The 14,198-nt window shown below is 39.9% G+C and overlaps 1 protein-coding gene across 1 annotated transcript in view; it reads left to right on the top strand.

Annotated features, from left to right (window-relative positions):
* PRKAR2B (protein kinase cAMP-dependent type II regulatory subunit beta) overlaps nt 1-14,198 on the top strand; it is a 94,161-nt gene that overhangs the window by 68,358 nt on the left and 11,605 nt on the right. The window contains exons 3-4 of the mRNA XM_063323437.1: nt 667-719; nt 1,843-1,926. Of these exons, the coding sequence (XP_063179507.1) occupies nt 667-719; nt 1,843-1,926 (137 nt within the window). The remainder of the gene's footprint in view (nt 1-666; nt 720-1,842; nt 1,927-14,198) is intronic.

Here is a 14,198-nt window from a genome sequence, read left to right as displayed (position 1 = left end):
CCAGTTTTGAGCATCAGTCTTCAATAAAGAATAGGGCTAACTGGAGAGAGTTCAGAGAATGGTAATGAGGATAGTTAGAGAACTGAAAATCATGACTTCTAAGGAAAAGATTGAAGAACCAGAATTATTTACCCTAAAAAGTAAAAGATAGGTAGGAGAGAAAAGTTTTCAAGTATGAAAAAAAACCCACCACAAACCAACCCCCCCCCCCCCCAAAAAAAAAACCCCAAAAAAACAACCAACCAAACAAAACCCAAACCACGTTGAACATACACAGATGAGAGAAATGATCTGATCTCTGCATCCAGCATGGATAGCTTAAATTCTAACAAGCAAGAATTACTTTAGACATCAGAAAAAAAAATTGACAGTAAAGTAAGATCACTTAGAACATGTTAGGTGAGAAGTTTCTAAGTATATTAGAGATCTTTTAAAACACATTAAAAAAACATGTCTAAAAATAATACAAGTGTAGCTTTATTTCTTGGGAAGTTTGGAGATGACCTGCTATGGACCCTATCGGTAGGATCTCCTCTGATTCTCTATTGGGTGTGTTACGTTACTGCGTATTATTGCCGTGCCACACAATGCATTTTCTGTTCTGTACATCTTATGGAACAATATTGTACTTTGAATTGAGATTATACTTTTTTTTTTTTATTTCAGTGTGTGCAGAAGCTTACAATCCTGATGAGGAAGAGGACGACGCAGAATCTAGGGTATTTAATGCTTTGAGTCACTTATTTTTTCAGTTCTCAGGCATTAAATTTAGGAATAAAAATGTAACCAGCATTACCGTTCCTTCCCCAAAGCATCCTTGTTATAATATAATTTAATAATCTGTGGAGTTTTCATGTTAAAGGAATATTTAAAAATTCTCTGTAATAGTCACCCATGTAGGACCTGATGTGAGTAATTATTCTAAATTACCACACCTTTGATACGTGGTCTGTTAAGGAAATATTTTTGTGCAATTGCATTTGCCCAGAAGTACTTATTTGATGTCCTCATAATCTTGCAGTAGTTTCCTCAATATTCTAGTATTTTTCATGAGGCAGAAACAATCTTAATTTTAAAATCACTAAGATTCTCAGATGTACAATGCAATGGCTAGTGAACTATATTTATTTCTTTTACTTATGTCACCCTTTTAAAGGCATTTACTTAGCTTTTAATATGAAATAGCATGACTTTTGAGACAAGTTTAAATTTTCGTATCTTACCTAATTTCTGGCTTGTAAAACTGTCAAAAAGGTTACCTGTAGCATCACAGCTTTGAAACCTAGCATAACTTTTTAAGCATATGAGTTCAATAAACAACTTGATTGATACTCACATTAACCAGACATCAGTAATTTAATAAATCTGGCTCACTTGAATAGTGTCAAGTCTATTGTTTACTCTGTGAAACTTCTGATAAAAATTTAGCACAGATACTATTTCACAAAATATTCTTTGGGAAGTAGTCATGGCAAATGGCTGAATGTAACAGTGGTGCTTTTTATAAAACGTGCATGCTCCAAATATGATTAGAGAGTCGTAGACTAGTGTTTATGCAGCAATAGTTAAGATAAAGGTATCTAGGATGGCTTGCAGAAACAAACTGGGTTCTACAAATGCAAAGATCTTGCTAGCTTAAGTACAGCAGTGCTTCATTTGCTAATGCTACAGTGATATAATGTTATCATTGAGTGTTTATTCAAATCCTGAAGGTTTTGAAGTGAAAGTGTTACGAAGCATGGCCAAAATATTGTGTAAAATGCTTAGCTGAATTAGCTCAATCCTTCAGCTAGTGCTGCTATTCGATAACCACTTTAAAGGTTTTTCTATTATATCCCTCAGATTATTCACCCTAAAACAGATGATCAAAGAAACAGACTGCAGGAGGCGTGCAAGGACATTCTTCTTTTTAAGAACCTAGATCCGGTAAGAGATTCTTTGTAATGAACAACATTTTGCAGTGCTGCTAAGAATGAATTCTCTTGAACTTTTCAACAGAATTTTACAGATTTGACTTGTGTAAGCTCTTACGTGTGTTTTCTTGACCATTTCACAAACTCCAGAAATGGCATTTTTGTAACTGATACATCATATATAGAGAGAGCCTTTTGTTCACCACCATGAATGATGGTCTTGAAATACATTAATATGAATGTACACACTAATATGATTGTAAAGAATTTTATTTTCTTATTTTAAATCTTCTTGCTGTACATTGATGTATATAAACTCATCGGTTAACTGGAGTGTTTAAGTTGTTTCTACTAGTTATTTTTTATCATACGGAAGTGTGCTGAGTGCTCCACCAAACCTAAAATTACCCCTAAAGCCCACAGTTTAGCTATAGATTTAATTGAACAAGTAAGTTATGAAATACAGGGAAAGAGAAAGGCAATAGCGAGGTGTTTACATTATTATTTCACTTAATACAGATGCCATAAAAACGCTACGGATGCTTTTTTTTTTTTTTCTGTGCAGATAATTTCTTTCTATTGCCTATAAAAACAATTACGGGCTTTTAAGAAAGCTTAAATGGAGTGAATGAGTGATCTGGATCAGACAAAGGTGATAATGCTACCAAAAAGCACAGGGTTGTTTAAGGGAAAAGGCAAGTGTATCAATCGAAACATGCATACTGAGGTTGGGATGAGTCACAGCACACCAAATGCTTTCTCCAGAGAATCGATTCAGTGCTGTCAGGGGAGGGAGCATGGGGGAAAGGGAAATAATTAAGTAGAGTTTTAAGCATGAGAACAAAAAGTTTTAAATTTGATTCAAGAGGGAGCTCATGGAAAGGCCAGTCTGCAGCTCTGTTTGGAAGTCAGGTGCTGTGACGGGGAATGCAGGTTAATTTGTGCTGTATGTTTCCATCAGCTTTTGTCCACACAAAGGCTGAGCCCTGACCCTGGGAGCAGTGAGCCACAGACCCACAGCTTTGCAGAACCCTGGAGTCAGAGCTATAGGAGGGCATCAAGAGTCTCAGTGTAGGTGCTAATATGTATGCAATCTTGGGACACTAGGGATCCTGACACAGAGTTCCTAACTCCCTCATGCTGTCCGCTCAATGGGTAGTTAATTAGCTGTTCCACTGTACTGGTTCGAGCTAAAGTCACCCAGACGTTTACCCCTTCCACTGCTGAATTATTTTTCTGCATAACTTCAGGGACACAAAGTGGTTTGTGGGTATCTGCTCTTGATGTGAAATTGCTTGCTTTACTTATTTATTTAATTTGTTTATTTTCCTTATCATTGCTGTGTCCTGCCTTCCGCTTGGCTGGACCATCGTTACATTAGCCTGCCAATCGCATTTTGGCTGACCCCTCTTGGTTAATGTGAGCATTTCTCCGTTATGAGCCCTGTGACCTAATGGATTATTGTGTGCTCCTAGAGTTTGCTGTGATGTTAGTTTTGAGCTACTGCTTTCCTGATTCTGGCTTTGCACAGTTTCTTGGTAGCATCTGCTTATAGTATCCTCTGGATGAGATCCACTTTGCCTTACAGCGAGAACTAGGTCTTCTGTCTAAATAGTCATCAACCATGAAAGGTCTGCAGGACAGGGCTCTGTTGGCTTCGTATCAGCTATATTGTAATATTGTGTACACATAGAGCCTTAAACTGTTCCAGTTGGGCACTTGATATAACTTTTCCATGGAATATTGAGGGATTACTTCCCCTGTTTGTGGAGGTCTTCTCAGAACTCTGCTGCTGTCTCAATACCATACTCCCTTGATGTTTTGAACTCTTTTTTCCCTTTTTCCTTCCGAATCAATTACTTGTAATTGGTAGTAGTTCGCATAGTCTGTTCCAGGTGTTTAGCAGAAGACTTCCCCCTGCGGAGCTGTGCAATCCAAAGCCTTGAAATCTGCTCCTGGGATCTCCCAAGTCTTGTTTACCCTTTGCTCAGATTGTCCAGTGGATTAAGAACACTTCCTTCTGCTTTAACTCCTTTACAGACAGTATTCTGAATAGTTGGATAAGATAATTTTTGTAAAGGAGTTTTTCATTGTAATAACTTTACTCATGAAAGGGATTGGAAAGCTACTGATCTCTGATCTTCATAGTTCAGAGCAAGGGTATTAAAATGTAGCATTCTTCAGTCTGGCTTGCTCCTTCCGTGGAGCCAAGATCTATAATCCCCAGGGAACTTCTCCCACTCCTCCTTGTTCTGCTGCTAGGCAGTGATTCAAGAGCTCTGCCACAGTAGTTACAGTAATTTAAATATTCCTATCCCAGCTCTCTTCCTCACCTCTGCCTCTCCACCCCGCAGCACAAGCACATGCGGTGCCAGCTGCTGCACTTCGCTCTCTGGTGTATTAGCAAAAGAACTCCTTCATCTTGGAGAGAGAGAAATCTTCAGCTGCTAAAGCTAGAGTCTCTGGAACAAAAGTCAAGCTGTGTATTGATAGCATCTCCCATTCTTACTGTTTTTTTTCCCTGCATTGAACTTCAGCCTCTTTCTGCTATAGTTCTGTGTATAAAAAACATTGTTTCAGAGGTCAGTGAGTTAGAGGGGAAGAGAGAATGTAAAGTGCTTAATAGCTTTTCCCTGATGGCCTTTTAGCAAGGTGTCAAACACCATTCCTAGATAGGGCACTGCTCTGAAATACAGTATAACAACATGTCCTAAGGCATGATCAGAATTTCGTTCAGTACATGATGCTAAATGGAGTCCACATTGTGTTTTAATTTTAATGGAAGGAGAAGATAAGGGTATCATTAAAGCAGAAGTTGCAGCAGTTAGGAGGTGACTTACAGTGCTGCTCAGCGTTTTAATTAAAGAGTCCATCTGAACAGACAAGAGCTTTCACATAAAAGTAAAAAACAGCAGAACCATTTGAATGTGAGACTAAATGAGAGACAGGAGAAGAGGATAACCTTCAGACTTTGAGACAACTTAGGACTTTCTAAACACACACAACACTGTCTTCAGCCTGCATTTACCTGACAGCAGGGTTTAAATATCAGATGGGTAAACTTATGGAGAAGTATTCATAAATATCAGTATTTCACATATTGACTCTGATTGAAAATACAGCATAGTGTAAAGGAACACCGGCTCTGGTACAATTCCCTGAGCAGCACTCTATGTTTTAAAGCCTAACTCTTATAAATTCCTTAAAGTTGCTGAAGTTAATTGAATTTTCTTGAAACTTTCTTGAATTTTGTGGATTGCTGAGGATGTGACTGGTCAACTAATGTCAGTTCAGCAAGGCACTCCTGAGTTAACACCCTTAAATAAAAAGTACTTAAAAAAATTTATATGATAGCATTTTTTCACCTTTCTGGGGTTTTAATCACGTCCCGTCTGGTTGCTGTCACTCAATATCAGTTTAGCTAGTGAGTAACGGTATTGAAAAAATTACTTGAAGAGAAGAATATGGATTGAAACATGCACGTACAAGATGAGGGAAAGAGGTTTTTGCAGAGCTCTTTGGCTACTTTCTAGAGGCCCAGTCCAGGAAAGAAATTCCAGAAGCAGAACTGTGTGGATGAGTGAATTAAATGAGAGAGAGGCGCATTCAGATGTTCATTTTCCTCTCCCCACGCTATTAATCTGTTAGATTAATAACCTATGTTAGATTAACCCATTCCTCTTTTAAAGCACCTCTTCCTGTTCTTCTTCCCAGAAAACGTCTTCCTATTAGAGCACGGTACTATTTATTGTTCTTCTCGATTGCCTGCCACACCATGGCTAGAAATCCGAGTATTGCTTGTGTTTGTCTAGGATTGCCGTAGTGTGCCAGGCTGCTTGCTCAACATGCGTGCCCAAAGCATGTTACCTCATCTTCTCCTTCATCCTCCAGATGCTGGAGGTTACTGGCAGTGGAATTGGAAGCTGCATGCCCTCTTTCCCCTCCACTTTCACTTTGTATAAGCTAGCAAGGACAAAACAAGATGATGATCAGATGCTTTGGGCCATTATTGAGAACGATCCCCAAGTCGCTGTTACTGGAATTTGTCTCTGTTCAGCCTTAACAACTGTTTTATTACTGGGAGGAATAGCAGCAGCAGCTCATCTAGTGGCCAATGCAGCCTTCTACACTTCCTTTTTACAATGCAATTCAGAGAAGTTATTCTTTTGGTTTTGTCTTTTAAGAGGAAACTTTGCTAGGGCTGATTAACAACAGACTATCTGATTTGGCTGTTACGGCTCATAGGCCAGCAGTTAAAAAACATGATGAACCCATTATCAGAGTAACAGGGTGGCTCAAGGGACTGATGCCATCAAAGTTGTGCTGCACCCTTGCACTTAAAGTTTGAATCCTTTCATTTGCAAACATTCACAAGCGGTGTTAGATCATCTGTTCTCTTTCAGGGAAATTTTATTTTGGAGAGCTTTGCCCTGCTAATGCTTGTAGAGAATATTCCAAATAGGTCTTGACCCTTTTCTCAAAGGTAATAAATTATACATATTCTTTACAAATATGTAAGAGCAATTTCTGGGCATATTGCCACTCATGCACCTGGGGGATTATTATAAGAGAGCACAAATATTGATTAATCAATTAGACTTGAGTAACTCAAAGGAAGATGAAAGAAAGCGTAACACAACTGTTTTATGAATAGTGAACTCTTATATTTAAGGGCAAAGCATTCCTTGAAAAGTACTACTAACAGAAGAGTCTCTGCTTTTACGTTCTGAAAAATTTTGGTGAATTAACAGGAATACATATATGTAAGAGAGAGCCCAGAATGCCCGAACATGTTAATACTCTGCCATCCTAGATGTCACAAAACTCTTTGCAAACTAATGGGTTCCCAAGCAAATAGTACTGGACTTAATCCTCTCTTTTTTTTTCCTAAGGCAAAATTAATGCTTACATCAGATCTAGCAAACAGAGATTCTCTCTACCTTGCCTGTAACCAGTTATTGAAGACGTTCTGCAAAAGAACTGCCCAATGTGACGTGCATTCAGCTTAAGAATTTTGGAGACAATTTGCAACTCTGAATTATTTCTGCTATTTTTTTATCAAACTGCTAAAAAGTCAGCCAACTTGCTCAGAGGGGCAAGTTACAAGAAAAAGTGTTACCGAGCCTGATTGATGGGCACGTGCGTGATACATGAGAGTCAGAATACTAACTTAGCATATAATTAGGTGGAGGAAGGTTAAGGTAGATTCTTAAGCAGAATATTAATACTCAGAAATATTGATTATACCTCAAAATATAAATTAGATTCTTTAATAGAGAAGAAATTAAATGCCTTTTGGTTAGTTGACAAGTGGATATTACACAAAGGAGCTAAACATTTTGAATTGGATCAATAGTGCTGCTAACATTTATATGAGAGTTCCAGGGGGGCATATGTACATGGTTTTGTTCTGAAAAACAAACGCGGAAAGCTTGAGACATGAGACATGAATTCTGTAATTTACTCTTTCTCTCCAAGGTCCTGATTTGTTGATTAAGAACTCCTTTTCTTCCCATGGTTTCCCCGCCTATGTTTTGCTGGCTTTTTCAATCTCTGTTTGTTTTGTTGTTTTTTTTTTTTCTTCCTATTCTGGTATTCTGTCTCCTTCATTACCCTCTTAATGTCATGCCGAGCATTAATTTGTTGATATTGCAGGTTGCTCAAAGTGAGGATAAGTTGGCCAACAGTATGCTGTTTTAACTTGGGCTCATTTTAGTGAAATGGTTGTAGGAGTAAACAATAAAGTGGTTTGTGAACTCTGTTTGGGGCAATGGAAGAACTGTGGATTAACTTTGTTCACATGATAGTCCTATGGTTGCGTCTCAGAACATTATAATTTTAACAAGTCATATGAGATAGGCAAGTCTTGTTACTACTATTGTGCTGAAGTGCAAGGCAATCTGATGCTTGCTTATGTTGTGCAGGATGTCTTGGATCTAAAAGGGAAATTAACTCTGATTTCCTGCTTGCCAGGGAGCACTCCAGCAGCACACTCATCCTTCTTTTGGGAAAATTCCCAAAGCATATATAATCCTAACATATCATCATTGGGACTTACTGCATCCAGTTTAATAGTTGTTGGATTTTACCAGCTCCTGTCAAATGCCAGATTAAGATTGTCTTGGCTTGCTGTCAGAAGCCACATAATTTTAATTGTAAAAATGTAGCTGTGCTTTCTGTGTCCTTAATACCTTTTCTTAAATAGCGGGGAAGGATATTTTTCTGAAGTTACTTTTTACATTTGTCATTGTCATGACTTTCGGTGATGATTGTGTCCTACATTCCATTTTATCTACACTGCCTTCATTGATTCACAATGGGTAGCACTTTGTCAGACAACAAACGTTTGTATCAACAATTCAAACATTGATGCTTCTCGGAAGCCCCGCTGTTTAAGAATAGTTGAGTTTAGTATGGAGAACTTTGTTCATTTTTCCTTGACAAAATGGCTCACAGTAAATCTGTAAACTGATATTAAAAAGACACATACCTGGCACAGTGGTAGCAAATCACTTGGTAGTCTGGCAGGTAAAAGAGCCACTGGCATTTGGGAAGGACACGTCGTGGTCTGCCAGCGCTGCAGAATGGGTCAAAAGCAGTCTTGCAAGGGCGTGCGATTGACTGGATTTTTAATCTGTGTGAAATGTATACTAAATAAAATGCAGATTTAATTATACTCAATGTCCATTATCTAACTGATTTTATTTTTTTTCCAAGGAATTGTCTTGAGATGTTTGTTTTGTTGACTTGAAAGAAATTGAGGCAAACATACTATTTTAGAATAATGCAACATGTGTCTGGAGAACAGTACTTTATGTGATACAAAGTATATGTTAGGAGAGCTGTGAGTGATTATTTGCAGTTTTTCACTTGGCCTGGCAAGAAGGGTGGGATCAGACACTGTTCCAGGGGGTTGGCCTTGGTAAACCAGTTATTGTTACTGTCTGGGGCATTGTTCTGAATCTCATGTCATGTCTTTTGTTTGTAACTGACTGTAAACACGCACACAAATTTGTACAGTTCAGATGTGGAATAGCAATACGTCAGGCTTGCACGCACGTTACTTATGCATGGGTCTTACCACAGACCTAGATTCATAAAGGTACCTAGTATCGGAGCTTCACTCTAGGCACAATAAAGTATTTCTTCACTCTCACAGAATGATTTGTAAAACCTCTGCTTACATGCTGCGCTGTTCATAGGCTCCATGATAACTACCAGAGGTATTTTTTGATATTAAAGTTCTTCTGTGCGAGAGGTTCATGTGGCCACCATGAGATAGAGGAGAAGACAGGGCAACTACTTTTTGCCACAAGTGTGTAGTGTTTAGAATACTTGGCACGTGAAGACTGACAGAGAGCTTCAGGCTCCTGGTGAAGTGTTGATGAAGATCATCTGTGTAACTGCCGTTGTGGAGAGAGAGCTCGCAAAGCACAGCAAAGGGCAAACTAGGAGAGACCTTGCAGTTGAGGTAGTTTGTGCAGATGGGAGTTTGAAGGGGAACTGGAAACAGTGCGCAAGATAATGTGGGACTGCTAGAGTTGATGCAATGACAGTGATGATGGGCCACAGAGAGCGTTCCCCAGCACCAGCTGGACCAGACAACCATGGCACATCTAAAGGTTTCGATCCAGATCCATAGGCAGGATGTGGCCATCTCTGTCTCGGGCTGCTGGGAGTGGCAGGCATCTCTCCTGAAGGCTGTAGGGCAATGGTGGCTTCACCTGTGGGAGATGTGCTGTGGTCAGAGTGCTGAGCTGCCAGGTGAAGGAACTGCAGAAGGACTGCGTAGCATTAGACAGGATAAACAGGAGCTTGACAGCGTCTTTCAGGGGTCCACTGAAGAGACACAAGTGCCTTTCTACTGCAGATGGAGGCACTGGTCTGTTGACCAGACTTGCTCTCAAGTGGTGCTGTGACAGGATAAGGCACAATGCGCACAAACTGAAATGCAAAAAAATCTGTTTAAGAAAGCCTTTTTTACTGTGAGGGTGGTTAAATGATGGAACAGGTCGCCCAGAGAGGTCGTGGAGTTAATTTACACATTTTGGGACTAAAAAGCTAAGAACACCTGCTAATTTTTTTTACTAGTTATCTGTCATAGTCACATGCCCTTCATATTAAATGTTGCCTTAGTTCAGTATTTTGAAGGCTTTAATTACATGGAAAATGTCATTTGATTGACTAGACATACAGATTTTGTTTGTCAGGAAGTTAAGAAGGATGTTCAAAGGCAGAGTTTGACTGACTGCAGTAGATTATTTTGAAATTTTCCATTCTTGTCACCTTTATTCAGTTCAGTAATCAGTAACCACAAACTCAATGAGAGGACATTCTCTGTCCCTGAGGCCATGCAGAGCAGGATGTACAGCTAAACTCTCTTGAACCTTTCTCTCCTCCTAACCCCACCAAACCAAGCAACTAACCAGGGTGGTTTTACCTTTACTGGGAAGAAGCCCTGGCTCCAGCGTTCCTCCAAGCCGTGACCAGGGTCTGTCAGGGGGAGTGATAGTTAGCACAAGTCAAAACTGTACCAGCTGTGCCAACAATTGCACCAAGAGCAAAGCAGCCCAGACTACACCATGTCAGTGCTTGAGTCCCTCCCCTGGTCCTGTGGAGTTTGTACTTCTTAGTTGTAGCCTCTGATTCTGTCTGATCTAAATATGTAAAAGAACTTTACTCCCACAGTTCATTTAAGCAGGTATAAAACCAGGGTTGGTACCATCTTGGTCTAAGTAAGAGAGGGAAGAAAACCACATTATCTCCACTTTAGGCGATACATCATTCTGGCTGATGCTGGTAAGGGAGCTGATGCTTCCTTGCACTCCTGCTTCCCAGCAGTTAAATCCACCCTTGAAAGCAAAGGTGATTGAGACAGTAATGATGGCTGTAACTATGGCATGTTTATTCACTTGTCTAGTAAGTTATTTTGTGAAATCATGCTCTGTCATTAAAGTCCAATTGTTAGAAAGACTTTTTGAGAGAAACGCAGTAACTACACTCCAAAACCAGAAAATATCTTTATAAAGAAAATCTTGGTACATTAATTTGGTTTGTATTGTGAATGTGTCTTTCAGAAAATCCGATTCCCCATTCAGCTTCCTTGCTCTTAAGGAAGTTAAAATATTTTCTGTATCACAAAGGATGGTGATCAAAGTGTGCTTTCATGGCAACAACCCAAGGTTCCCCTAATTTTCTCAAAAATGTTCCTTTCTTGAAGCATTTGCATGCTTCACAGTTTAGAATGGAAAAAAAAAATCTATTGTACGCATTAATTGGACTATGTAAATAAACATTATATAAACAAGCAGATTTCAAATCATTTAAACTTTTGGTTTGGTACTTTATATTTGTGGACTGCATTATCCTTAAGAAAAAGAAATGCTTTATTATATTTGAAAAAGCTGTATTCAGATAATAAAATTTTAGTGGAAGTCACAAAGATTGCACAACATACATATTTAATACTTCAAATTCTTTATAAATTTTATCATGTTTATAAAGTATCATTCTTTAGAATATGGATTACCAGTTTGCCACAACATTACACGTAGCAGATTTACAAACACTGATATAAAAACCCTCTTCCTGTTTCCATTTTATATGTATTTTTTTAAACTAGGACTGCTTTAAGAAACAAAAGTTTTCAGACTGCAGCATTTTACAAAATACTAAAATTAATTTTGTGTATGATAACAGATCTACTTTTTAATTCTAGAAGTACCCATCTTCCCATCTTCATCCTTTCAAAGTAACTATGGGAGGGTGCCAGTAAATTGAGACTCAGTTTGGCAGGGAATGAAGACAATTCCCATAGCAGCAACCTGGGCAAGCAGCTTCTGTAATTCTCACAGTTAAAGCAAGACCCACGGGCCTGGTTTGGTTATTGCAGTCTGCCGTCTTTATTTTACATAGAAAGTTTTGGGAAAGGGGCTAGTTGTCTTTAAGTTAGTTTCAATTTATTTGTAAGTTAAAATACACATGTAATACTTCAGCAGATAGTAGACAGTTAGTTAGCTCTCTGATGTGTTCAATAACTTATAGTGCTTAAAACATGGGGGTTTTTAGGAAGGGAACTGTATCTGTGAATCCTACTTGGTTGTCTAAAAAAGTCATAGATTTACCTACCAGAAATGTTGTGTGAGCTTGATTCATAATTACGAAATTGAAAATGTTCTAACATGAAATCTGAGATGATACTCTCACTGAATAGAGAGTATAACTGTATGTATTATTCCTTCAGTACTGCAAATAACCATCTTTTTAGTTTATTCTTCATTTTAAGATGTCTTGGGAGAATTTTAATTTCCAAGGATCTGTTTCCATATAATACATTTTTCTTGCATTGCTTGCATTTAGAGGATAACATATACCCTCTACCCTCCTGTAAAGCGGGGAACATTTTGCATGTTCTTACTTGTTTTCAAAGGGCAGCCGAGGGCTGCAGGTTGGGGAGCCCCTTTGCCAATTCAGGTGTAAAGTGAGGGGAAGGGAACGGGCTGCTTCAAATGCTTTAGACAACTAACTGACATTAGGTCAGTTTTGCAGATTCTGTAGGAGTTCCTTTTAGTGTACATAGGGAAAACTGAAAAGATTGAAATAATATTACCTATGAATTTAAGCATGGAAGTTCTTAAACTGTACCTAATTTTCAGCTTCTCCCAACGGCGCGCATGCACTTTTTTCTTTCTCTGAAATGAACTACAACGTATTCACTGATAGTAAAATGACCCCTCTTTTTGCAAATACTTACCTATCTATACTAAAAAAAGGTACTAAATAGAGACAGTTAAATGATTCCTTGCTGGCCTAGGTAGGCTGCATGATGTCTGACTGTATTTTACCATGATCAGCTGAGGATGGATGCTGCCGTTCTGTTGTTCCTTGTGCCCCCACACATGAACTCTGTGAAGTAAAATTGTATTTAACTTCAGTTTTTTAAAAAGGCTTGGTTAACACAGTACCACTGATATTTTTAAAAGCTTTGAGTAAGTGAAGAAATTCATAGAATCTGTTGGGTTGGAAGGGACCTTTAAAGGTCATCTAGTCCAAACCCCCTGCAGTAAGCAGGGACATCTTCAAGTAGATCAGGTTGCTCAGAGCCTCATCAAGCCTGGCCTTGAATGTCTCCAGGGATGGGGCCTCCACCACCTCTCTGGGCAACCTGTGCCAGTGCCTCACCACTTTCATTGTAAAGAACTTTGTCCTAATGTCTAATCTAAACCTACCCTGCTCTAGTTTAAAACCATTGCCCCTCGTCCTATCACTACATGCCCTTGCAAACAGCCCCTCCCCGGCTTTCTTATAGGCCCCCTTCAGGTACTGGAAGGCTGCTATAAGGTCTGCCCGGAACCTTCTCTTCTCCAGGCTGAACAACCCCAGCTCTCTCAGCCTGTCTTCATAGGAGAGGTGCTCTAGCCCTCGGATCATCTTCGTGGCCCTCCTCTGAACCCGTTCCACCAGGTCCATGTCCTTCTTGTGCTGAGGGCTCCAGGTGGGGTCTCACGAGAGCAGAGTAGATGGGGAGAATCACCTCTCTGGATCTGCTGGCCACGGCTCTCTTGATACAGCCAAGGATGCGATTGGCCTTCTGGGCTGCAAGCACACATTGTTGGCTCATGTCCAGCTTTTTATCCACCAGTACCCCCCAGTCCTTTTCTGCAGGGCTGCTCTCTATCACATCATCCCCCAGCCTGTATTGATAATGAGGGTTGTCCTGACCCAAGTGTAGGACCTTGCACTTGGCCTTGTTGAACTTTATGAGGTTTGCTCGGGCCCACCTCTCTAGCTTGTCCACGTCCCTCTGGCACATCGACTGCACCACTCAGCTTAGTGTCATCGGCAAACTTGCTGAGGGTGCACTTGATCTCACAGTCTGTGTCATTGATGAAGATGTTGAACAGCACCGGTCCCAGTACGGATCCCTGAGGGACACCACTTGTCACCCCTCTCTATCTGGACATCGAGCCATTGACCACCACCCTCTGGATGTGACCATCCAGCTAGTTCCTTATCCACCGAACAGTCCACCCATCAAATTCATATCTCTCCAACTTAGAAGGATGTTGTGGGTGACCATGTCAAAGGCTTTGCAGAAGTCCAGATAGGTAATATCCATAGCTCTGCCCTTGTCCAGTGATGCAGTCACTCCACTGTAGAAAGCCACTAGGTTGGTCAGGCAGGACTTGCCCCTGGTGAAGCCATGCTGGCTGCTTCGAATCACCTCCCTGTCTTCCATGTGCCTTAGCATAGCTTCTAGGAGGATCTGTTCCATGATCTTCCCAG

The sequence above is a fragment of the Chroicocephalus ridibundus genome, chromosome 1 (assembly GCF_963924245.1).
Source record: "Chroicocephalus ridibundus chromosome 1, bChrRid1.1, whole genome shotgun sequence".
NCBI classification, from domain to species: Eukaryota; Metazoa; Chordata; class Aves; order Charadriiformes; family Laridae; genus Chroicocephalus; species Chroicocephalus ridibundus.
This window is presented reverse-complemented; position numbering and strand designations above follow the sequence as displayed.